This window comes from Myotis lucifugus, unplaced genomic scaffold (assembly GCF_000147115.1).
Source record: "Myotis lucifugus unplaced genomic scaffold, Myoluc2.0 scaffold_14, whole genome shotgun sequence".
In the NCBI taxonomy this organism is placed as follows: domain Eukaryota; kingdom Metazoa; phylum Chordata; class Mammalia; order Chiroptera; family Vespertilionidae; genus Myotis; species Myotis lucifugus.
In genome coordinates, this window is record NW_005871062.1 from 13,878,977 (window position 1) to 13,906,955 (window position 27,979).

The window sequence follows — 27,979 nt, forward strand, 5'->3', positions numbered from 1 at the left end:
TACTCGGACCGCTCACTCAGGCCTCGGTAGGAGGAGAACTAAATGACGGTCAAATGGATAGAGTGATCTTCCAGGCCCGTGTTAGAGTTCGGGATGAAAGAGAGACTTATAGAGACGCCGGAGAACAGGGCCCCGCGTCCGCGGGAGAGCGTGCCGCCCCGGCTCCTCCACCTGCTCCGCGCGCTCTCCGGTGTCCGCTTTCAGCTCCCCGAGCGGAGAACAGCTCCCGGGCAGCCCGCTGGCTGCCAAGGGCCTCGGGCGGGCTACCTGGAGCCTCACCCCGGCTCAGGGGCACCCTGTGCGAACCCAGTGTGCACGCCTCCTCCTCCCCTCTGCTGGCGGGCGAGGAAACACGGGGAAAGCATCCGGCGGCCTCGGGAAGCCCTGAAGAAGTCCAAGCAGAATGTACCAGGGACACATGCAGGTAAGACATTTCCGAGGAATTGGAAAGAAATCTTGGGGGCTCATTGAAGAGCAAGGCGGTTCACCGAGTGACTGTGGCCAAGTGCTGCCTTCATTCACACAATTCAACAAGTGCAGTGGTGCAACATGACCGTGACATTGCTGTCCGGGGCTCTGGGTAAAACGAGGCATGTTTCTGAGGGTGGGAGAAGAGAAGGAAAGACCACCTCGGAACTTCAATTGGGGAAGTTTGCTTTCTGTGCATTCCCGGAGCCTGTTTCTTTAAACAAGAGCAAGGAACCCCACAGAGGAAACCCGGAGCTGACCGTGTTTCTGTTGTAATCCTATTGATGCAACTGGGCATGTATGTCAACTGAAGGGCAAACAATAATAGGAAAGACAAAGCTTTTCCTTTACTGTCTGCAAAGGGTTCCTGACAGTTAGAACACTTCACACTTTTCATTGTTTCTTAAAGTAATATTTTTTAGAAGGGTTTGTGCTGTATTTCCCCCCTTCGGCTGATGGGACATTGTCACTTATCCCTGTAGTCACAGGATGACTTAGGAGGATGAATTTCAAACACAGGTCCAGGAGGCTCATGTTTTGCAGGGGAGGTGCTGCCGTTGGCTATTAATGCTCATTTGAGCCGAGCTGCCTTTTCTCCCCGATGCACTCCACTCTCTTGGGCAAGATGACTTTAACCTTGACTCCAGTTCCCATTCACAGGGCTGGTTCTTCCTTATAAAGGCAGGTGTGTGCTGGGGGGTGGGGAGAATGAAATACCAACTCAGCTTCCTAAAGTATGAACTGAGCTCTTTTGCTTTTTCTAAATGCTTTAGTCATCAGGTTTGATGTTTGAGCTTCTTTTCCATTCCAAAGATGGTCAAATACAGTCGCTATATGTGGTGACTTCACCCTGGTGTGTAACATGTGTGAATACTGAGGATGTTGCTTCTGTATCTTTTAGAGCAATTGAAAATAGATAAATATGTTGTTGCCTTCATGACTTAGTGCTACCCAATATTTAATTTCCAAGGCTGGGGGAAATTCCTTTGGACTACAATTTACTTTTATATAAAATGACATTGTAGCATATTGCTAAGTTTTGTAAGAATTCTGAATCAGCACTACCAGAATTCCAAAAGCATTTCCCATATTATTGACATCTTCCTGTTTTTAAAAATATTCATGGGATTATGTCACAGTTGATGGACAATGATTAGTGACTGAAGTGTATTTCTAAATATATATAATACATATCATCTATATATTTCTTATTAAAGCTACACTAATTGGAAAGTTTAGCAATAAAGAAGCATTCAAAAAATGACTGCTGAAAAATTAACAAAAGATCATTACTATAGTTTTATGCTTCACCTCCACCCAAGAATGATACTTGCAATTTTATATATTAGTTATTATCCCTAAACAGTTTCTCCATAAGAGTAAAATAGGAAGATTTAATAAACAGAGTCATTCTTCAGAAAATTGCTCATACACACAAAATTCACAATTGACTTCTCGGGCATTTTACAAAAACTTTCCATGTCATTTTGTTTGTTTGTTTGAAAATACTTTTTTGTGAATGAAGTATTGAAGCAACAATCTGGTTAATTCAAGAACCCCCAAACAATTTTAACTCAGTTTCAAGGGAGGATGCTATTGAAAGTTGAATTATTTAGAGCAATGTCTAAGGGTTTCATTTCACTTTGAGAGAATAGACAAATTGTAAGACGCTGCATATGCTCCTAACTTAATGGGGAGGGGTGTTGTTGTTGTTGTTTTTTGCCTATGCACTGCTGTAACAACAAATATGATGGCTTGCAGTAAAACTCACAAATCTTTGCTGCCAAGCTTAACTTGAAAACGCTACTAAATAAAGACTGTAATCAATATGCTTGCCAAAATTTCAGAGGACAATAATTTTTCTACTTATTATTGACCATTAATTTTAAAATAAACCCTCTAAGTAGCTATTTAATGATATGATCATCTGAGAGGGAATTTCCCCTCCCCCTAAAAAAAGATAATGCCTATTACAACCTAATTCATAATTTAGTCATTTGCTTACATTTTAGAACCCCATTAGCTTCACCAAAGAATAGTATTTACCCTGTAAACAAAATAAATAATCTGCAATAATGTCAACATTAACATTTTTAATTAAAAAAAGAAAAGAATATGTTTTTATCAGAGATAGCATCATCTTCCTGTGTACCTGACTGTAATCGCAAGGAAGAAGAAACATAGCCCAAACACTCCAAGGGATTTGTTATTAAAAATATAAATACAGGTTTGTTGAGGCAGACCAGAATGAGCAGGTTTACCAACATTTCTGTCAACTTTGGAGTCTGTTTGAAATACTAGTGTTTCTTGACTGAAACCTTAAAACAGGAGTGAACTAGAAAATATTTACCATCATTTGCTGTACCTTCTAGTTCTCTTTTTTTGCATCCAAGAGAATTTAAAGTAAAGTGCTTTGTAAATAGAGAGCCTGGAGTGGAGGAGGTGTTCACATGAAGCCTTAAAAAGTAGTCCAGCCTAGCCGGCGTGGCTCAGTGGTTGAGCGTGGAGTTATGAACCAGGAGGTCACAGTTTGATTCCCGGGCAGGGCACCTGCCCAGGTCAGGGCACATGCCCAGGTTGTGGGCTCGATCCCCAGTGTGGGGCATGCAGGAGGCAGCCAATCAATGATTCTCTCTCATCATTGATGTTTCTAACTCTCTCTCCCTCTCCCTTCTTCTCTGAAATCAATAAAAATATACTTTTTAAAAAAGTAGTCCAATTTAAAACTCCTGTAGTGCCTTTGTTTTTGTAACTTAATGATTTTGTAAATAAGGTCTTATAATTATTATATATATGGTCAATTCATCCAGTTTACTGCAAATAACAGAATTTATTTTAGACACCACAAACTTTTAAACACACTTTGTTAGCACATTAGAAGATAAAAGTTGAGATAAACAGAGCATAGCACAGTAGCATATACTCCTTGGTTTCATAGTAAATGTCGCAGGTTGATTTGTTAGGAGCAGGGCCCTAGAGCTGTGCTGTTTTCCAGTTGCCTCACCAATTACTTCCAAGGGGAATTCATCACCCTAGCAACTTAAGCAAAGGTTGATTCTTTAGTGTCTGTTTTAGATTTACATTTTTCCCCCCCTTTGACCAAGGGGCCAAGAATGATTGTATATACTTAGCATCAATGCTGACCAAACTCTCTATTCCTAATAGATAATCTGTGGTCTGAATCCCTCCCATATCTCTGTATTCTATGTGCTGTCATGCTTATTTGAATGTGTGCATGAGTTAACACTGCCAATTAAAGCAAAATAGGTATTTGGCTCAGTATATTTCTTTAATCAAACTTTTTTCTGGAATTACAGAGCAATATAATTTTAATTTTGAACTAAGGTTTGTTTTTTTTATTGTTAATAAAGCATCCACAGTAATGTTTTTTATTTAAAAATAGTTACTTCAGAAGACAAACAAAAACATGTTTTTAATGATAACTGACCTTTTTTTATAAGCATTCAAAACAGGCTTTTTTGACTTATTCAAGCCAGCTGAGGAATCATTCCACACCCTCCCCTCTGCTTTCACAGATAAAAAACTAAAGACAATTTAAGTGACAAAACTGTAAGATTATTAGCACGTCTACAAGTAGTCATTTTATTTGTCTACCCTCCAAAGGGGTTTTGTGTTTGTCTTTATTTATGACTTTGATTAAGCTTAAAAAATCTTCATGAAGGAGAACCGCTTGGGTTACACAAATCATGTTAATGCATTAGATCTGGCCACTTGGAATTCATGTGGGTTCACTGGAAACAACGAACATAGAAGCCAATGCAAGGTAAGATTATAGAATGTTGTTTTCAGCATCTGTAACAGCAGTTTGTCATAATTGGGATCCTCAGCAAAACTGAAATAGACAGTATCTAACACGGGTCCCTCCACTGCTCTAACAGATTCGTGTTTCCCCTTTGATGTCACCCTTTTCTATCCTGTGTCATGTCTTTATTAACCCTTTGCTGGCATAGACATAATTTATACCAGTACAGCACACATACACACCTCACAATGTATTTGCACTTTCAGAGGAGAAGATTGGTTTGGGGCACGGTGGGGGGTTGAGTTGGTTGTATTGTTTTGGTCACAGGAACTGCTACCTTCCCTTCTCCCCCCAACTCAAATGGCACCTGCCCTCCTCCCCAAAGTGTTCCTGAGTGATAATGAGCATTGATACAATGAATTTATTGCCTGAATTATTAACTAGAACTCTATTGAAGGAAATTCATGACACTAGCTTCAGCAAGATTCTGAAGTGCCTTTCTATCCTATATAATAAAGGGGTAATTTGCATATCGACTAAATGGCACAATGACTGGTTGCTATGACACGCACTGACCACCAGGGGGCAGATGCTCAATGCAGAAGCTGCCCCCTGGTGGTCAGTGCGCTCCCACAGAGGGAACACCGCTGAGCCACAAGCCAGGCTGACAGCCGGTGAGTGCAGCGGTGGTGGCAGGAGCCTCTCCCACCTCCACAGCAGCACTAAGGATGTCTGACTGCCCCCAAGGATGTCGGACATCCCCCAAGGGCTCCTGGACTGCTAAAGGGTGCAGGCCGGGCACGATTGTCGTGCACTGGGCCTCTAGTATATTTATAAGCAAATCGTGCCTAGTATAAGTGTAATATTGAGCTTCTAACACTTAAAAATTATAATACTTATGGTATAATATTGCAGAATATTTGATTAGCCTGAAATTTTTATTCCTCAGCCATACCAGCCAACAGTTTGCATTAAACATTTACTGCAAGAAACACAATATGTTCTTCCTAGATTTTGTTTATGGTTTATAAACATCCTTCCTAAAAATATGTGTTTGAATAAAATTTTTCAGCATATGAATGTTTTGACTATAAAACATTTTAAAAGTAAAGAATAAGAAAAGGTTAAAACAGAACTTGTTGATTTAAAAATCCTGAATCTCTAGTAGTACCACTTCCAACCTAGGAAACATTACGATGTGATGCATCATGTAGTCAAAACATCTGGCAGTCTGCTTTTTTACACTTTTCATTGAGATCGCATGTTGCCAGCATGGGCATACACAAGAGCTGTTTAAAGGTTTTATATTCTAGAATTAACTTCTTGATAACTTTTATGGAATTACTAGTGTGCATTTCTTGCAGTAATTGTGAAGGCAAACCTTAGCCTAATTTTTCCTTATTAAAAGACCCAAGTCTGATGAAATGTTTTGAGACATCTAAACATGATGTAATTTCAAATACACTGGTAGAGAAAATGGGGTTGCCAAGTTTCTGAAACATGTATCACCTTTTCATAATTCAAATTTATCTGAGGAAAAGTCATCTTGAACTGTAGCATGTAACTCAGGGATCAGAGAACAGAGTGCTATGAGTGGGGGATTACATTTTTTTCAGGACCCTGTCCTCTATCTCCAACTCGCCCAATTCCACTATTCTTCACCTGTGCCATCCCCTTTAGCAGGAGTACCAAATGGAAGACTTCTTTCCCCGGGCTGTTAAGAAAGCTTTTTATAGCTTATAAATTATTATATTATATAGAATATAACAGAAAGATAGTTAATAACCTGTTGGTTAAATATCAAAACCATTGCTGATTGTTCAGCTCAGCATATAATATAACACACTGCCAATAAAATCATTACATTGCCCCATAAAATCATTTTTACTGATCCTTACTAGTAAATATATACTAGTTCTTCTGTGAAAACTCCATTATATAAATGATCATTGTTATTCTCCATGTGAGATTTTACTAATCGATCATCCTTACATATTTATTTTTAGACAATCACTGTTAGAAATTTCACAGATGAAAACTAATGAGCTCATTTAGATAGGAAGAGGCTGCTTATGCACCATTTCATTGACAAGAAGCACATAGAACCCTGCCAGCCGCTCTGCAGTGGGGCGAAACCGAGCCAAGGGGGAGAGTTTGCATGGCAGGTGCATGTACAACTCCGCAAAGCCCCTGCTCATGCGTAGAGACTTCAGAAACGCCAGACCAACCCCGCAAGTGGGACTTGGTGTGGAGAAAACTTTTTTATCCCAAACAGAACGCCATATGGTGACCTATGAATCATGGAGATTCCAAGGGAGGATTGTGATGCCTAAATCTACCTAGGGAGCGACCACATTCCCACTCCTACAAACCCTCTTTAAAAGTTTGTGGTTTTTAAAGCAACTGGTATGGCGGAGGGATTCAGAACCATTTCCTATGAGTAATGATTGAAGGAATTGGGGATGTTTGACTTGGAAAGTAAAGACTCAAGGACATCATGATGACTCTACATAAATATCTGAGGAGTTATTACGCAGGAAGGGGATAGAATTGTTCAGTGTAGCCTTGAGGGATAAAACTGGTACTATGTCAGTGTGAGGTAACGCGTTTCCTCAAGACAGTGACAATAAGAAGACCCTGGGTCCAGCACCCACTTCCCACAGTGGAGAGTTGCTTACTTGGAGATGAAAGAGACCTAGAGTGAAGAAAGGAGCCCATGGCTGAGCAGAGCAGAGTGTCCCTGCACACACACAGGTCTCTGTTCCAAGACCATCATATGAAGTCCAGTGGAAGGTAGTACCATGGATGGCATGTGTGTTTGTGTGTACATGGCTGTGCATCCTACCAAAAGAGGCTGTAGTCAAGTGAAGTAATGACCTGAAATAAGCAAAATGCAACATGTCCTTGGGGGAATATTCCCCAGTTACCTGAAAGTATATGGCTGTACATCAGGCAGAGGTGTGCCAGTACCATCACACAGAGTGATCAAAATAGTAAAAGGTCAGAAAATGTGGAACCTCTTTGAGGAAATGGGAAAGAAGAAAACATTTAAACATGATGAGAAGATGGGGCTGCTAGAGCAGCAAAACATCTTTTTAGTTCCTTTCACATGGGTGTTCACTGTGACATGCTTCTACTGGGTGGTATCCTTTGATCATGTAGTGACGTGCCATCTGATTGGGCAGGTGATTATGTGCACGTGAACCACCTAGAGGCTTGTTGGGAATGCAGAATCTCAAGTCCCACCCCCCACCTACCAAATCAGAAGCTGAGTAGTTCAGGATATCCAGTGATTTGTATGCACATTAACATTTGAGAAGCACTGGCCTGAAAATGTCTACATAGAGGACAGGGTCAGATCTATTGCACTGAGAACTTAGCAAAAGCCTTGATTTGGGGGTAGCTTTCTGCTATCACAGAGGCATGTGAGTCCCTGTCAGAGGAGGTGGCAAGAGCAGCTATCACAACATGTTTGAATAAAATGTCTTCCTTATATTGACACCATAACCTCCACTCAATTGCTTGTAGTTTTTTTTCATTTGGAAAAAAGCACAACAAAGCTATTATGTTCCACCTGAATAAAACAAACCTTCAAATATTTAGAGAACTTTCATGTCCTCATCCCCTTAAATCTTTTCTTCTCTGTGATAAACACCCTAGTTCAGGCAACCGTTTCTCATAATGACATTTCTGATGTTTTACTGGCTCCATAAAATGTATAGCCCCTCTGAACAAGACACATTGCTCACGATGTGATCTGACCAATGTCAAGCACTTTGAGAGTCTTTCTCTCTTGGGACAGACATCTACTCAGACAGCCATAAGATTACTTTAACATATTTAGACTAAATTGTTCTCTAAATTGTTCTGATGTTTCTATTCTCCAAATAACTTGGGAATTATCTCACAGGTGTTAGGTCTTTATACCAGAATAATCTTGGATCCAAATGTGCTCATTAGGAAAAAGGCAAATGTGCTCATTACAATGTTCTACATTAACAGTCCCTTTTGTCTCTAACAATTGCACCAGTATTCAATCTTGAGGTCATTGAATGCTGAGTTTGAAGGACTCTTGAAAATGTTTTGTTTAAGTATCTCATTTCACAGATGAGAAAACTGAGGTTCATGATAGTAAGAGACTTGCTCAAGAAGTCTCCCATAGGTTAGTGAGCAGAGCTAGGATGGGAATGGAAGTTGGCTTACCCCAGTGTGCTATGTACATTCATTACACTGTTATTCTTTCTTTTGATGTTTATTACAGTAAAATACTAAGTGAAAGTGAACATTATAATAAACTACAAGATGTTTCCAAATGTCCAGGGGTTTGTCATTTAGTCATAAAAATTGTTATTTTTCTGCTTTTCAGTTTTAGTAGTTTTAGTATGACAAGTTGATATTTTATGTATTCAGTTTTGGTAGTCATCTGGCTAACAGTGGAAGAAAGTCTAATCTGTAAGTGTTTTAAAAGTTAAGTGAGGCCCCATGAAAAGTTGGATCATTTCTTTTCCTGAAGGTGTTCCCTACTGTCTCTCCTGGGACTGACTAGATTGACCATTTGAGTGAACTGATTTGCTAGGTCCTTGGAACTAGCTGCCTAAAAATACAAGTAAATCAACTAGGGGTTCTTAGCTGTAATTCACTTAAACAAAAAAGATGATTTATTAAAAGTGTAGTTAGACAATTAATAAGCATAGAAGGAATGATGAAGATAGAAGAGTCGCCATTTTGAAATCATAGTAAAAATTGATTCAAGTGCGAATAATCAATGAATGCTAAATCTGAGGAAGGGGCACTTTGAGGAGAAATGGGATATTTATATAACATCAGAATATCACACATACTAGTATAAATTACAAAAGAAAAAATAGTAACTATTCAGTGGGGACATTGGACAACACCCTATCACCAGTAAGGTGACCATCTGGGCGTCCATCTCTGGGTGTGGTGCCCTGAGAAGGACACAGCATCACTCGTGTCATATGCTGCCGAGAATGCACAACCTGAGTCTAATCATGAGAATAGCTCAGAGAAACCCAAAAAGAGGGTTACTCTAGAAAATTGGCAGGTTCTGTTTCTCAAGAATATCAGTGTCATGTTAAACAAGAAAGAACTGAGATGTTTACAAATTAAAAGACTAAAGAGACATGACAGCTAAATGCAGTACCTGATCCTGGACTGGATCTCAGAATGGGAAAGAAAATTGTTATGAAGCACACCCCTGGCACAATTGGAACTTAAATGTGGGTTGGAGGTTAGATTAGCATTAGTGTTATATTTCCTAAATGTAATAACTAGCTGTGGCTAGGTAAGAGTATATTCTTGTTCATTGGAAATACACACTGCAGCATGAAGGGGGCATGGTGTGTGTATCCTATTCTCAAGTGATTTGGAATAGTGAAGATAATCATACAGCCCTGGCTGCTGTGGTTCTGTGGTTAAAGCATTGACCAGTGCATCGAAGTTTCCCGGGTTTAATTGCTAGTCAAGGGCATGCACCTGGGTTACAGGTTCGATCCCCAGCCCCAGTCAGGGCACATGTGGGAGGCAACCAATCCATATGTCTCTCTCACATTGGTGTTTCTCTCTCTCTCTCTCTCTCTCTCTCTTTTCCCCCTCTCTCCTTCCCTTTCATTTTCTCTACAAATCAATGGAAAAAAAATCCTTGAGTGAGGATTAGCAAAAAATAAATAAAAATAAAAAGAGAGAGAGAAAATAATAATATGTAGCAAAATGTTAAAAATGGAAAAATCTGGGGAAAGGGTATGATGGGAGTTCACTGTACTATTCTTGCTTGCAATTTTCTATACACTTGAGATTATTTTTTAAAGTATTTTAGTGTTTACAAAAAGTACATTGGAGCACTCCCAGACTACTAGAACTAGGCTTGAGACGGAGGGACCAATATGCAAGGGCACAGCCCCAGTCAAACTCCAAACCAGACTAGTACAGACCCCACTGCTGCCCTCACAGGACAAGGAGCATCGGAGCTTGCAACCCTGACACCCCCGATCGGGCACTGGTTCAGCTGCTGGGCACTGGGGCTGCCCATGGAAACCCCATGCTGGAGCTTCAGCTGCTGCCCCCACTGTCAGGATGAATAATCTACCACAACCGCTTCTTGTGCCCCCCGAAACCCAATTCAAAGTGGGGGCAGGCGTGGCCTTTGGTGGAGCCAAGGTATATATCCATGTCCTATCTATCCTACCAACACTCCAAAAGTGGGAAATTTCCCTATGTGTTTAGACTTGGGAAAGTTAAAAAAATTCCTATGTACACTCTAACATGTTATAGATACTGCTTGAAAGTAAAATAAATACCTCTCTATCTTGACTAAAGTCCAGTCTGCCTTGAGGGAAAGGAGTTAAAAGAAAATAATTATCTATAAGCCTCTGCTTATTTGTTGCTACCTGCCATTACAGCAGGCCTGCAGGAAATAGTGGAAAGTTGGAGGATATTGGTTTGTGTAATCATGAAGCAAAGAGCAGGATGATCCCTCCATCATTCATCAATGTCCATCTCCTGTTCACTCCTGTTCTCTTTGAGAAACTGGAAAGAGCCCTGTGAAGAACTTAGTAATTAATCAAGGACTTAAAATACATATAATGAACTTTAGTCATAAGACCTTTTGTCCTTCCAAACACAGGAATTTAATGTAGAAAACTGGACACATTGGTGTTTCATATTCATCCAAAGGATGATTATAATCAAGATGCCCTGTGCATTTGAGCCATTAATATTGATATGCACCTATTACAGATGATTTATGTAAGACACAAAGAGCTTGGGGCAAGATTAAATGAGAATAGAATCTTGGAGATATAAAAGTCTTCAGAGTTCACATAGCACAACTTTGTCATTTCACATATGAGGAAACGGAGGGCTAGGTCTTAATGGAATTAATTCTGGAATTAATTGCTTCTCCCCAAAATGAAAACAAACAAAAGTATGCTGAAAGGCTTTCGATGGTGTGCATCATACAAGGCTTAATAACCCCTCACATTTGAAGAAGCCACAACAACATAGTGATTAACAACTTGAGTTCCAGGGTCAGGCAGCCCCAAGTTCAAATCCTGGCTTCACTGAGTATTATTACTGTGTGATCTGCTCTAATGCATTATCCTCTCTAAACCTCACTTTCCTCGTCTGCTACGTGGGGATAATAAATGTACCGGTACCTTGTGATGACTTTGTAAACATTAGCTCTTATGTGTTTATGGAGCTGGTGAAGTGTCAGGCACACTGTGTGTAGACGGAGTTCAGCCATAGCAACCCCTACCTACTTGGTTGTTTACAGTGGTGACAGGTGCTTGATTTTCTTGTTCTCTCGGTTTTCTGTTTTCATTTTCCCATCCCCAAACTCCTGCCTTCCGTTTACTGAATATTTACTGAACTTTTAATATTCAACTCAGATGTTGTCTCCTCAGTGAGTGCTGCTCTGTGCCCCCCAGCACTCTCCCGCCCTCCCCCACACACAGTGCAGAATTAGGGATGTCTTCCGTAATGCCGCCTTAGCACCTTATATGCATCACTAATACCATCATTGACCCGTAGGTTTAGTTACTTATTTTTGTCAGTCTCCCCAACTATTGTAAGCTCATCTGTGGTAATGACTATATTCAATGCATCTTTATATCTCTGGAGACTGGTAATGCTAAGTGCATACTATTAATGTAGTATTTATTGAATGAATGAATTGGTGAATGAATGGATGAAAGAAAGGACGAAGGAATGAATGAATGAAGTACTTAGAAGAGTCCCTTATTGTACTGAATAAGAACTCCAAAGTGGAATGTTCTCTCTGATTCTAACACACACAGCCCCAGAATCTGGTCTATTCCCATGAATTTAGGAGCGAATGCATATCAAGTGAAGTTTCCATGCACTTGAAAGGGAATCAATTACAGGGAAACCTTATAAACCCTATAATTAGATTGCCACTGTAATTAACCAACACCCTGCTGTCAGAGCAGTCTACGCAGTCTAATGGGTTCAACCCTCTGAAGCCTGAGGACAGTCTGGGGCTGCAGATTTAAAAATATAATAGATTCTCCTAATGGTTTCTAACTATATCTCTAACTGGCCAAGGTCATTCGGAATTAGAGTCCCTGACTCTCAGAGTCTAGACACCTCCTCAGGAACTCAGCTAGTTGTCAACAGTGATTTTGATTATAGCGCTAACACACACACCCTGGAGACCACTGAGACACAGAACGTCACACTCAGAACTGCCCTAGGAGGCCATCAGATGCTTACACCCAGTTGTAAGGGTTGCTTACACCTCTAGCCCTAACTTCCCCAGTTACACACACACACACACACACACACACACACACACACACACACACACTTTTCCACGGATCCAAGGAAGAAAGCTGCACTCACAAAGGTCATCCAGGGGACATGTCCATCTTGTGAGCCCATCTAAATATAGAGATTGTATTATTATGTCTCCCACAGTTACTCTGATAGGGGAGCCTGGGATATGGAGGCGTATTTCTTCCCATTCAGATACAATGTAAAAAGATTCCAAAATCACACCACAGCTCTCACAAGAGAGAGGAAGTAACTGTGCCAGTGATATGTGCCACCTGTGGGCAAGTCATCAAAAGGGGTCCTCTCTGGGAGGAGAGGAGGGGTCAAATACAAAGACTCTTCTTTTCCCTGGAGAGCACAGTCCCACACAGAGACACAATGTGGAGTTAGAGGGTTGGATTTCAGACATGACTGTTGCCCCCTTCTCCAGGCATCCTTGCACAACCATATGTATGTCTCCAAAGGGGCCTCCTCTACCAACAGTCTAGTGTGTGTGTGTGTGTGTGTGTGTGTGTGTGTGTGTGTGTGTGAAGGTGTATGATGAAAGGTAAAGAAATGAGCTCTATTTTAACAAAGATAATCAAACAGATGAGATGTTAGCTTGCTAATGCTTTATGGAAGAGGATTACTGGCTTTCCTTCCAGCTCTAGGATTCTATTATTATCAGGCCCTTAATTAGTGATACAATGTACATCTCTGATTGCTTGGTCAAGGCAGATTTCCCCAGTTTACCAGTACCATATCATGGAAAAAAAATTTAAAAGCTTTGCTAATATACAGATACTTATTTCTTATGAAGCCAAAGATCAACATCTCGTAATTCTTCAAAAAATATGCTACTTGAACCCTAGCCAGTTTTTCAGTGGTTAGAGCATCAGCCCAGGGACTGAAGGGTTTTGTATTTGATTACCAGCCAAGGACATGTACCTTGGTTGCAAGTTCATCCGGGCCCCTGTTGGGGCATGTACAGGAGGCAACCAATCGATGTGTCTCATGTCAATGTTTCTCTCTCTCCCCGCACCTCCGCTTACTACTTTCCTCTCTCTCTAAAAAAATCAATGGAGCCCTTGGTGGTTTGGCTCAGTGGATAGAGCATCAGCCTGTGGACTGAAGGGCCCCAAGTTCTATTCTGGTCAAGGGCACATGCCCAGGTTGTGGGCTTGATCCCTAGTAGGGGGCGTGCTGGAGGCAGCCGATGGATGATTCTTGCTCATCATTGGTGTTTCTATCTCTCTCTCCCCTTTCTCCCTTCCTCTCTGAAATCAATAAAATAAAAATTGAAGTTTAAAATTTTTTTAAAGAAATAAAAAAAATAAATGGAAAAAATATCCTCAGGTGAGAATTTAAAAATAAAAATAAAAAAGATATGCTGCTTGGGAGGATCCTGCTGCCCTTCTCTCCATTCTGCAAATAACGAAAGATAATTTTCTACAAAGCTATCCCCAACATGGCAGAACTCCAACTGCGATCGAAAACTGATAACCTCTGCTATAATAGTCACTTTCTGTGAGATTAACTCATAAATGGTAATCTTTAGAGTGCTTCAGTGGGGTTTGGTAAAGGATGGGTACTTTTTATCTTTGTCGTGCTGATAAAGAGAATGTGGCTCAAAGGGTTTGACCCAAAGTTCCATATCAAATCAGTTGGGGACTGAGGACCAGAATCTGGGTCTTCTGATTTTTATCCTATTGCTTGAGTCTGCATAGAAAATTCAGTGCACATTTCCACATCACTACCTCAGCTATTGCAAAATGACTCAACTAGGATGTTGCAAGTTTTCTGGAACATTGCATAACCTTGGACAGTAGAAATCTCTGATGCATCCTTCCTACCATTTACGCAAGCAGATGCTAAATCCATACAGCTTTAGCAACCCTCTGAACTGAGTATCTATATATATTAACCTAACACCCCGAGAAAACCTCCGTGTGTCATGGTGCACTCTCCTAGTGTTCTCCTAGCAGAACAGCAATGAAGCATCCATCCTTCCGTGCAGAAAGCCTCCCTATAATCAGAAATGCCCAGGAGGCCAGGAGACTAGTGAGACTGTGGGACTAACCCAAGCTCAGAAGCCCAGTAGAGTCACTGTATTGCATGTGTCAAAGCAGAATCTTGGGCTGTTTGTATAAACTAAGCCAAAATATGTTCTCCCCAAATCTGTCACTTACCTAAATATTTTACTTTAGTGTTTTGTTTTGTATTTCGTTTGCTATTATAAAAACTAGAGGCTTGGTACACGAATTTGTGCACAGGTGGGGTCCCTCGGCCTGGCTGGCGATCGGGGGCCTATCAGGGCAGGCCAGCAGGGAGGGTAGGGTAGGGGGGAAGGACTACAAGAGGTTGGCTGTGGGAGAACACTGACCACTAGGGGGCAGCTCCTGCGTTGAGCATCTGCCCCCTTATGGTCAGTGAGCATCATAGCTACTGGCCGGTCATCCGGTCATCTGGTCTTAACAGTCACTTAGGCTTTTATATATGTAGATATTCAAAAATAATGTGGTGAACCAAATGTTTTGTGTTTTACTTTGATGCTTTCACTTCTATTAAACCCATCTTTAAAATTCCTGACATTAGTATTGAAAAATTAGTCACTACTTATTTGGAAGACTTCTAATTTCTCCTGCTCTTAGAGATCCATTTTTTACAGGGAAAGAGAAAATACCAGCTTTGTTGAAAGAGAACTTCTAAATGGCAGGATAAAGACTACTGTGGAGAAAATATGCATGGATTTTACTAATCTTGATTGATATTAAAATATCTACTTAAAATGGAATCACTGTTCCCTAAATTCTTAAAATTAATTTTAAATTTCCCATTACTTTTGGAGTGGAAGGCCTAGAAATAACATTATAAACCATTCTAAAAATCAGAATATTATAGTATTGATCCAGTAAAATTAAGATACCAAAATAAAAATCATGTTTCCTTTCATAGTTAATTTTGTTAAAATTAATTTTTTTCAGGGATAAATTTCTAGTGCATTAATGTGATTATAGCCTGGTTTCAGAATCAATGATAAAAGAATTGAAATGCTCTGTGTTATATCAGGAAGCAATAATCTAACTACTATTCTATTTTAAGAATTAAAGTACAAGTATGCTGCACCCAGCTTATCAAAAATTATTTTACCTATGGCTTTTACTGCACATAATTCTGCCATTTTTAATAAATGTTTAAATGGATAGTCAACCATTTTGCAGGTGTAAAAATATGTTAAAATGACTAAAAACTGAAAGCATAGTTTATCTGGCATCTGTTATCCTAAATATACATCTACAAACCAATTATTTCTTCCCAACTAAATAGCAGTATCATTAACTGACCACTTCTACCTGATCCAACTCAAAGTCAGTTTTTCCAAACTAGACTCATCACTACCAACAACCTTCCTAAAGCCTGTTTCTTCTATTACCTGTATTGTTTAATAATACCACCACCTACTCAATTACTTAAGTCATAAACCTGGGAGCCATTCTCTCCTCTTTCTCCCTAATGTAAGATTTCATTCTTTACTATGGCCCAGTAGTATTGTATTGTGTAAATCTACCTCAACTTTTTCCCCATGTATTAATGATGGGCAGTTGGGCTGCTTCCAAATCTTGCCTATTGTAAATAACACTGCAATGAACATAGGATCGCATCTATTCTTTCGAATTAATGTTTTGGGTTTCTTTGGACATATTCCCAAAAGTGGAATCACTGGGTCATAAAGCAGGTCCTTATTTATTTATGTATTTATTTATTTTTTCTCTCTCTGTTCCTCCTGAACTTGTGGGACTTTTTCCTTCACCAGATTAGGGAAGGTGTGTGTGTGTGTGTGTGTGTGTGTGTGTGTGTGTGTGTGTGTTAACCTTTATTGTTGAAAGTATTACATATAGCCGAGACCGGTTTGGCTCAGTGGATTTCTTTGGACATATTCCCAAAAGTGGAATCACTGGGTCATAAAGCAGGTCCTTATTTATTTATGTATTTATTTATTTTTTCTCTCTCTGTTCCTCCTGAACTTGTGGGACTTTTTCCTTCACCAGATTAGGGAAGGTGTGTGTGTGTGTGTGTGTGTGTGTGTGTGTGTTAACCTTTATTGTTGAAAGTATTACATATATCCCCTTTTGTCCCCATTGACCCCCTCCAGCCCGCCCCCACCCCATCCTAGAGCTACACAACCAGTCTGTCCAAGATTCTTCCCAGACCCCAGAAGGCATGGCCACCAGGAGTCAGGAGGGTTGCTCTGCCAGGATCCCAGAGAGTGGGGCTAGTGATCTCCCTGAAGGGGAGGCACCAATCAGGTTCACAGGAAAGTGGGGGGATTGGCCCCTGTCCCAAAGCCACACAACTCAGTCACTGACAACCCCTGAGTCTGCCCAGACCTCTATACCCAGGCAACTGACACCTCAGCAGGGCACAAGCTCCACAGGGTGGGACAAGAGGGAGTCCAGAGGGTGGGGTTATTGCTTTTCCCCAGGTTGGTGACATATAGAGGGGTGGGCTCCACTCAAGAAAAGTGGCATCTATAGGAAGAGAGAGTGCTCAGCACAGGGGTCCCAGTGGCTAGCCTTTTAGACCCAATCTCTCCTCACATGATTCTAGTCCAACCCTCCCTCTCTCCACTGGAGTCCAGGGTGAGTGCTGCAAATGAAATTTTGTGTATTGGCTTTTTAAGAGGCACCTGTGCCTCTTGCAGACTCCTGTCTCTCCCTGGTGGACAGAATCCCTGATGTTTCACAGCCAGATGTTATGTGGACACCTCTTCCTGGACCTGTTGTTCTGGGCCCAGCTTGGGGCTGAAACCCCACACTCCTCAGGGGGAACCTTTAGAGCCAAGATATCCCTAAAAAATCTCCGCTGCCACACATGGGAGCAGGGCCAGCCCTTTTCCCACCTTCGCCCTTCCTACCAGTCTCGATGTGGCTTCATCTGTACATCCTTGGTTATAAGACTTCTCTTCAGCTAGTCTTCAGTTGATTATTCAGGTTGTTTTCTCTCAATTTAGTTGTAATTCCAGTTTGGTCCTGGGAGGAAGTGAGTGCAATATCCACCTACTCCACTGCCATCTTGGATCTTTTGCACCTTTTTAAATACCCTGGCACCTAGTATAGAGCCTGCTCATGATGAGTGAGCAATATTAGGTTAAATTATGAGTCAATTGAACTGATTCATCTTGTAATTACCCTGAATTAATCTGTTCTGTTTGATTTGAACTTCTGGAGATTCCCATAGACTACTATGAATTGAGTATTTTATCTGGGGTCTTTGAAGATAGAATGAAATTAAATTATGAAATGGACTATACCTTTTAAAAATCAATTAATCCACATTCCTATCTGGTTAATTTTAAAAGGGGTTGGAGCACAGGTGTGAGGAATCAAAGAAGGCATATGAGCCAGCAGGCAAAAGAATCGGAGGTTTCTTTCTGCCCTAAATAGTGTAGGGCTTGGGAAATACCTCTTAATCTTGTGAGTCCCAGTTTTCTCATCTACAAAATAACAATAGAATTTTAATCTTTCCCCAGTACTATTATTTTGTTATTCTAAACTAAAATTTAGTAAATTAGCATTTTAAGATATTACTTAATGCAAGGAAAAAGCAATTTTGATAAATGATATGTAGAGTTTATCATATATATGAAATTGGATTTTTGGGGGAAATAATATTGATCTAACTTTACCATAACATGAGGCCAATACTTTATTTGCTTTACTTTTTTTCTGTTTACTTATATTTTGCCATGTGGGTTTCAATTTTTCTTGTATCAGTTAATTGTATGGCTTTCCTATTATGTGAAATTATAACCACCTGTTATTTATCCCCATGAATTATACCAGTGATGGCAAACCTTTTGAGCTCGGCGTGTCAGCATTTTGAAAAAACCTAACTTAACTCTGGTGCCGTGTCACATATAGAAATTTTTTGATATTTGCAACCATAGTAAAACAAAGACTTATATTTTTGATACTTATTTTCTATATTTAAATGCCATTTAACAAAGAAAAATCAACCAAAAAAATGAGTTCGCGTGTCATAGGTTCGCCATCATTGAATTACACTATTACAAGTGAAATGAATGCTATGACACTATTTGAGAAGGTGATCTTTACATTTTCTTTTTTTCATTTTCTTTTTTTCACATTTTCTTTATGGTTTTCAAAGACATGGGGAAATTTTTGAGTGAGGTATTAATCTGAGTTATAGAACTCCCTACTTGTGTGATCTTGGATACGTTTCTTATCCTCTCTCAGCATCTCAAAGTAGAAAATTGAAGTGTGCATTAAGTCATACAAAAGCCTAATTTCTGGTTTCTGACTCCTGGTAATAGGAACACAGATTTGTTGACAAAATCTGATAGTGGATTCTCTGCTTAAGAAATACCTTTTATATTACTGAAGGTCAAAAAGAGTTGCTCACAGTATCTGATTAATACAGGGTGTCACATTAAAATAGAGGCTAGCTAGCACTTCCTTTTTTAAAATTTTACAATAAGATTATTATAGTGGAAATTACACACTCAAACTAATTAATGGAATGAGTAAGTTGCAGTGAGAAGTATTTCTATTTCCTTTCATCTATTTGATTCCCTTATTGAATCCTAAAGAACTGTAGATACTGGTGTGCTGCTTATCTGATGCAGCTGCAGATGCTTGGTAAACTGCCTTTGGTAGATCCATTTAGAGAGAAAGGAGGAAGATATGATGATTAATAAAAATGGGAAACTAGACCCTAACCCTGTGCTTCTACCTTAAATCACTGAAATTGCCTTTTTGAAAATTTGAAATAAGGTGACCTTGTAAGTCAAAAGTAGACACTAGAAACTAAAACTCTAATCAAAGCCAAGAGCTTTCACCCTGGCCGGTTTGGCTTAGTGGGTAAAGCGTTGTTCTGCCAACTAAAGGGTCCCAGGTTCGATTCTGGCCAAGGGCACAGGCCCAGGTTGTGGGCTCGACCCCCCCCCCAGTAGGGGACGTGCAGGAGGCAGCCAATCCATGATTCTCACTCATCATTTGATGTTTCTATCTCTCTAGCTCTCTTCCTTCCTCTCTGAAATCAATAAAAATACATTTTTTTAAAAGCCAAGAGCTTTCTTTTATAGGAATCTAGCAAATTTAGTATCTCAGGGCAGTGAAAGTTTTTGACTCACATTGGTTTATTAGAGAATAAAGATAAAAGCTGATCAAATGGGAGTAATATTTATGCACTTGTTTATGCATTCTTTAAGAAGCATGATTATACAAGTGAATCACAATCTACATACATATAAACCTAAAAACCCAGAGACGTAGAGTTCAAATCTTTTATTTTATTCCCAACTATGACTCCACATGCCCTTAAATAACCTATTTGATACATACCATGGCCCTATCCACAGCTTGTCAAAGGCTATCCCACTTAGTATTGGAAAAGATTTGTCTTCTCCCCTCTCACTTCCATCCCTTAGGCACACAATTAAAATAGACACCAATGCATAGAGCTAGAATAACGCTTCCTTCATGTTGACCATTTAGACCTGACTATAAAATGTAGTTAGTTGCACTGATCTCTTGGCTCCAAAACATCTTTTACAGAGCAGCCCAGAAACCCCAGCCCTGCTGTGCCGGATCACAACAAAAAATCCATATCACTTGCCTGGCTGGTGTGGCTCAGTGGTTGAGTGTCAACCTATGAACCAGGAGGTCACAGTTCATTCCCGGTCAGGGCACATGCCCAGGTTGCAGTCTCAATCCCCAGTGTGGGGTGTGCAGAAGGCAGCCAATCAATGATTCTTTCTCATCATTGTTTCTATCTCTCTCTCCCTCTCCCTTCCTCTCTGAAATCAATAAATATATATTTTAAACAAATTCCAGACAACTTGAACGAACTAAATCTGCAACAAGATCCAACAGCCACCCCAGAGGCAGGGGGAGCCCTTTGAGAAGCATAGCAACTGGGTGTCACCGGAGAGGAAAGGCAGGTGTGGGTGACAGGCTTGTTGGGAACTGTCCATAGGCTGTACCTCCAGCTCTCTGTGAATTGCTTTGCTGCTTTTCAGAGGAGCAGCCAGTGTCATATTACTTACAGGGAATAAGGTCACCAGACCAACAAAAGCTCTGCTCCTCCTCCTTCCTAAAACACAGATCAAACAGAAGGCAGGTTTGAAAATAGATGCACGGTCACAAATATTTACATCGTCTTTAACCAAAATTATTCACTTTAAAAAATCATTTTATTGTAGTTTATGTTCATGAGTCTGTTGTCAAGTGAGAGAGACAGATCATATCACTAACAAAGGCACAGTGTATTCGTTACTTGGCATTTCTGGTAATTGCCAGTTACCGTTGGTTGGTGGTACAGCCAGGACTAACTTCCTAAGGCTGCATTCAGTGTTTTCCTTTAAAATATGCTTGCATGAGCCACACACTAAAAAATGGCTCCAGTCCATGCAATAATAAGGTTAACACAGACCCACCAAATGATGAACGAATTGCAAGTATAAAATTAATCATGACCACAATTAATATATATATTTTGTTTTTATTCACGTGAGGAATTTGGTATATAAGGCATGAAATCAAAATACTACCTTTAGAGGAGGACATTATCATGTCATGTATATGTTCCATACAGTGCCTGTTCTGCCCTGATTGGGGCTGGGCCAGCTGGACTATCCCCCTAGCACGAATTCGTGCACTGGGCCTCTAGTAATAAATATAAAGCTCTAAAATCCAATTTATTTTCTGGCCACACTCCCAGCAAAGCTTATCTGATTTCCAAACTGTGGGTGCTAAAATAAAATCTGAGAAATACAGAACAAAATAAGAAATAGATCTCTTCAGCATATCTGATATCCACCCACCTCGGTTCTCATTCTCTTTAAAAAAAATAAAGAAATATATATATTGATTTCAGAGAGGAAGGGAGAGGGAGAGAGAGATAGACACATCAATGATGAGAGTGTATCATTAATCAGCTGCCTCCTGCATGCCCCCTACTGAGGATTGAGCCTGCAATCCAGGTATGTGCCCTGATGGGGTATGGAACTGTGACCTCCTGGTTCATAGGTTAATGATGCTCAACAAGTGAGCCACACCAGCCAGGCCTTACTCCTTATTCTTCATCTTACTTTTTTTTTTGAACCCTGATCTCTTTCTCTGAACCTAAACCTTTTCTGAAAGGTGTGTATCCTTATCATCTTGATAGGAGTAAATACTCATTCATTTATTATCAAATATATTTGAGCACCTTTTTATATAAACAAAGCTTTATGATAATACCTCTCATTAAGGAATTTAAAATTCATTTGGGAAAAAACACAGAAGAAAACTTATATATGAAGATCAGGTTTAAATAAAATAAGGAAACAAAGAATTTTCACAAGGCGATATAATTAAATGTGAAGTATATGGAAAATAAGCATTTAAAATATCGCTTATTTGCATATGATTTATAGAAGTAATGCACTCAGTTTGAAAGTAAACGAATAGACTATAGAGAGAGTGTTTTGAATTAAGTATAAAAAGCAGTCCTCAATCAAATAGAATAGTTTGAAAAGAAAAGTTACTGTATCAGTTCTGGCCCGGTGGCTCAGTTGGTTGGAGCACCACCAAAAGGTTGCAGGTTTGATTCCTGGTCAGGGCACATAGCTAGTTGTGGGTTTGATCCCTAGTGGGGACACAGGTGGGAGGCAACTGATAGATGTTTTTCTCTTTCAAATCAATAAAAACATATCTCTGAGTGAAGATTTTTAAAAAAGTTACTATATCAAAAGTGACAGCTTTTTACATAGTTCAAACTGGCCACAGCTTTAAACTACATTTGGGGAATGTATAAAGAAAGGGCAACCTAAGAACGCATTCTGGGGCTTGAATCTGTAATCCATATTTTTTTCCAGTGTTATTTCATAGCCTAGATCAGTGGTTCTCAACCTTCCTAATGCCACAACCCTTTAATGCAGTTCCTCATGTTGTGGTGACCCCCAACCATAAAATTATTTTCGTTGCTACTTCATAACTGTAATTTTGCTACTGTTATGAATCGTAATGAAAATATCTGATATGCAGGATGTATTTTCATTGTTAAAAATTGAACATAATTAAAGCATAGTGATTAATTACAAAAGCAATATGTAATTATATATGTGTTTTCCGATGGTCTTAGGCGACCCCTGTGAAAGGGTCGTTCGACCCCCAAAGGGGTCGCGACCCACAGGTTGAGAACCGCTGGCTTAGATGTTATGTGAGGGAAAGTGTTCCTTTTCTAAAACAGGATATCAAAAGGATATTTCTATCTGGGGATAGGTGAACTTTTTAATTTGGTAAACTGCCTTTTCAAGCTATTCATAAGTTAAAAATTTATGGGTATAGTGAATCTCCTGACTTCTTTCATATCAAAGCGTTAAACTCAAATCTGTACACAGACCTTTTTTTCATTTACCATGACACAGCAGTTTACCTTATAGCAATTCTCCTATAGAGAGAATCTATTACAGAAGTTAACCCCATATAAAATTCCATTGCGAAACTATAACTACATGTACAAATGATCATGTTAATAACATTCCTCACTGTTTTTCCAATAAAAATTTTAGTAATAAAATTTTAAGTTAAATATTTGGCTTTATGAATCAGTAATGCTTTATTTTTCAGGATTCCATTTGATTTAAGTGTATTGATTAACAAAGCAAAGAACCCAGATGATAAATGCAAAATTATTTTTATTTATAACAAATGTTCAGACATTGACACAAAAAAATTAACTAAAATAATAAGTAACATTTAAGAATAATACTTTATAGCCTAATACAGAATTTATATCCTAAAAACGATTTTTAAAAATCCATCAGCCATAAATCCTCTGTCTTTGGAAGCTCAGCATCCTTCACCTCAGAGGTGAAGGTCAAGGCCAGGCGTTGACAAAGAGCTTGTCACTCACAGAGCTAACCCTGGTTTGCTCCGGCTGCCCTGCTGGTATACATCTACTTCTTTTAAGACAGAAACCAGCAAGAACTTTCTATCTTGCTCATTCCCAGATAGATAACTCAACCAGAAATATTCAAGGACAAATGAAACACCAAATTAAAAGTGACTTGTGAATATGAGGTGTTAGCACCTTGAAAATCTTATCTATTGTAAAGTGGAAATTCCTTATAGACAGCAACAGGATCTTAAATATTCACAGATAGAGAGAAATGGATATAGAGATAAAAATATTTCATAGCTCTAGTTAATAACATAGACTCTAGTTAATAGGAAGTTAACTTCAACATTAGAGATAGCAGTAAGGATTTATATAAAACTTTGGATGCTGTGATCTAATGATTGATCAAAGTCTTTCTTCTCCATGATATGAACCAACACATTTTCCTGGGGATAAGATTGAGATACTAGGATAAAATGAAGGATAGAATTAAGGGTATAAAGATAAGATATTTTCTGTTGTTGGTGTTGGTAATATTGTTATAGCATTTGCTTCTTGCTTTTTATGGAAAGGAATGTTTTTTGCCTCAAATTAGTTTCTATTAGGCATTCTATTTCTGTCTCAGTGAACTTAAATCCAAATACCGCCATTATATTTTTCTATAATTTCACATGTTGATTATTCATTTCCACTTTTACTTTTATTTATTCCTTATAGCTTGACTGAGTGCCTACTATGTGTCAAGACAAAGTCCAGACAATTTGTTTCAAATCTCTTCTATATTACCTCCCATTCTTCTAACTTGGGTCCTCTCTACAATTCGGCCTCCTCACCTGAGTGGTGAGGATATTAACATATAGAATAGTCCGAGGGCCCCTCCAATTGGACATTCTAGTTCAACACAGTAAGACATCAGTGATGATGCTGTATTTGGGTTTTTAATACTATGGGATGATGATCACTTTAAAGAACACGTCACTGTATGAGACAATTGTAGATGTTTGTACCATGAATGGGGCTTATTCTTCTCATTTTTCTGTCATAGTACATAACATTACATCCTATATAATAAAAGCCTAATATGCTAAGTGTCCAGTCATTGGCCAGCCATTCAACCAATCAAAGCATAATATGCTAATGATATGCTAATGCCACTCAACTGCTCACTATGACATGCACTGACCACCAGGTGGCAGATGCTCCAACTGGTAGGTTAGCTTGCTGCTGGGGTCTGGCTGATCAGGACTGAGCGAGAGAGGCTGGACATGCCCTGGAGCCCTCCTCTGGTTCCTCCCCAGCTGGCCAACCTCCCACGTCCCTCCCCAGCCCTGATCATGCACTGGTGGGTCCCTCAGCCTGGCCTGTGCCCTCTCGCAATCCAGGACCCTCAGGGGATGTTGGAGAGCCGGTTTTGGCCTGACAGTGGAATGACCGGTTGCTATGATGCACACTGACCACCAGGGGCAGAAGCTCAATGCAGGAGCTGACCTCTGGTGGTCAGTGTGCTCCCACAGGGGTAGTGCTGCTCAGCCAGAAGCCGGGCTCATGGCTGGGGAGCGCAGCGGTGATGGCGGGAGCTTCTCCTGCCTCCACGGTAGCACTAAGGATGTCCAAGAGGGCACAGGTCGGGCTGACGCCCCCCCCCCCCCCCACTGAGTGCACGAATTTTGTGCACTGGGCCTCTAATCAGAATATAAAAACAAACAGAGAAAAAGAAACTTACTTTGGAGAAAACAAGTTATCTGAACATCATAATTAAATTTCAGTGGCTCATTCTCTAACTTGGCAAAGGTGGGATCTGAACCTGGAAAATCTGGCTCCAGAGTCCACCCACTTGCATATAATATTATTAAGCAAACATATTTTAAGCATTTATCAGAGTGTTAGCAACAAAGGATGCAAAGATGAATAAGAGATGGTCCTCAAGGGGTTTACAGAGCCAGCTCAACAGCGCCCTCTCTGTCCAGAATAGCCACAGCACCTTGTCCATTCCTTTCTCACAGCACTTACAAGTGGGTTAGTGTTCACCTCTCAGATCCTTTGCTTGAAAGGACTATACCTTATTCGTGATTATACTCTATGTGTTGCCAAATAAAAGTGTTTTAAAATAAGGAGATAATACACTGATGTTTTCGTGTATCAAGCATTCTATGGTAAATTTTTCATGTATGCCAGGATGAAATAAGAGCCTTCAGTAAAATAGCTGCAATTGCAAGGTCAAAATCACCATAATTATCCTAATTCAGGATTTCAGGGTGGTTTTTTCTCCTCTACCAGAAGAAAAAAGAATTTAATGAAAAGATACTTGGTTTATTTTTTCAATAAGTAAGATGGACCACACTTTTTATTATGCCTTTTAAAGATCATCCTTATATGACTTAAGGATCTAGCTTTTGTTAAGCCAGACTTCTTTCTGATACTTTTTATATAAGTTCCCAGTTCTAAATTTATGACATGCTTTCTGGAAACTATAACCTCTTAGCTTGTTTTTAAAGTTTCAATTGAAGTGATAGCTCTGCATGTCAGTAGTTTGGGAATTGTGTCTCCTTTCTTTGCCTTCTCTTGGCACTAAAATCATGGACATTGTACATTGTCCCTTAATTGAAGCACAGACTTCATAAGCATGTTTTTCCCCCTTAACTAATAGTTTCCTGAGACCTGCTGACATGTTACAGAAAACACAAAACACATTTCATCAATTTTCATTCTGCTCTCAGACTGTTCAAGGGCATAAGCTTGAATGAATTATCACATTTCCATCCAACGGTGCTAAGATTTTTCAATGTCATCATTCCAACTGGCCGTTCTGGCAGTTCACAAGGGAATATGATAAACAGACATGCTAAAGAAGTTCAACAGAACTTAAAAGGCAATTACAAAATTAATATTTGAGTTTTTCTGATCATAAAAGTCATACATTCTCATTGTAGAAAATTTGGACAAAAAAGTAAGGTAGAAATAAATATAAAATAATCCACAATACAAAAATTATCAATTTTTCAGTCATTTTTCCTGAACTATTTTTTCTATAAGTGTGTGGGGGGTTGAATATTCTCAGAAAACTATGAAATACTAATTATATTTTATTCCTGTACTATGAATAATAGAACAGCTATTTTTTTATAGGTTGCTTACTATATAGCAGGCATTGTACTTAGCATGTTAAACTTAATTATCAAATTTAATTCTCTCTGGAAATGAAGCTCTGAGGAAATGCTTTGTAGTCCTTAGCCATAGTTGAAGACACCTCATAGAGTCAAGACTAATGGTCTTAGTCACAAGTGATTCAAAATTATGGAAAATAAGTATGAAAATAATAAATGAAAGATTAAGACATGGATTTAAGGAGTTTATAATAAAAGAATCTTAAACATAGTAAAACTTAACCTTATGTGTGGTTGTTATCCAAAAAATGTTCTTTGTCATCATTTTGAGTTACTGAAATCTAATCTGAAGGTGAGAAAACTGAAAGTACTGAGGATTTTAAACACACACATGCCATGCACACACAGAGACACTCATGTGTAGCATTTAATGCTTTAACATCACTAAGTGTATCATGGACAATACAGTGTTGTGTGTTTTATTTACTACTTCAATCATTTATAGTTTTGTATTTGTATAAGTAAGCATGCATGTTTAATTGTATAAAAATAAATGCTAACTAAAAAAGTAAATAAATACTACCTTACTCCAGGGAATAAAACCGATCATTTTCCCTAAAGTGAAAACAATCTAGAAAAAAGTACTTCTATTTAAAAAAAAAACACAGAAAGTTCAATTGCAAGCTATTTGCAACATCTGACTGAAGATTGCTGAGTAATTTACAAAGAAATTCCCTTTGCAGTATAATTGTAAATAGAATTCTATTTTTCTTAACTCCATGGAATAAATACTTGATTTTTCAGTGTGATTCAGTGAGATATATTTTAAAATGAACTCTGCATCCCAAATAATAGTTTGATCAAATAGAGTCAGAAAATATTTACATTAAAAACAGATTACCATAGGTATTTTAATTTATTCTTCCCATGTATGCTATATATTCCATATACTAGAAGTGGTAATTCTCTTGAATAATATATATTCTATAAAATGAGAAGTTGTCATTCTCTTGCATAATATGTATTCTATGAAATGAGGCTTATTAACTTTTTTACTTTCTTGTTGTTGAAATATTTTACCTATTACTTTATGCCATTGCCTTATTACATGACATATGTTAAACATAATATTAAACACAATTTATCATTGTTTTGTGTTTTTTGTTATATGTGAACCAGCATCAATATTTTATACATCAGTTTTCCCTGCTGAGCACTATCTACACTAATAAAAGAGAAAGATGCAAATTAACCATCACTCCACTATACCCACAAGCCATGCCCACCAGCCAATCAGGAGCCACTATGCAACTTAACCCAACTAAGGTGGCCGCTGCCACGGAGTTGGAGCGAGCAGGAGGCTTGGGTTGCCCCCAGTGATGGAGGAAGCCAAGCTTCCCGCCTGCCCTGGCTGGCACTGGCTCCGCTCAAGGCTACAAAGTTTCAA

At 39.2% G+C, this 27,979-nt stretch overlaps 1 protein-coding gene across 1 annotated transcript in view; it reads left to right on the forward strand.

The window, feature by feature from the left end:
• The first annotated feature begins 282 nt into the window (after nucleotides 1–282).
• Nucleotides 283–27,979, forward strand: part of PEX5L (peroxisomal biogenesis factor 5 like) — a 220,511-nt gene continuing 192,814 nt past the window's right edge. Inside the window, exon 1 of the mRNA XM_023750490.1 lies at nucleotides 283–424. Within this exon, the coding sequence (XP_023606258.1) occupies nucleotides 404–424 (21 nt within the window). The 5' untranslated portion in view covers nucleotides 283–403. The remainder of the gene's footprint in view (nucleotides 425–27,979) is intronic.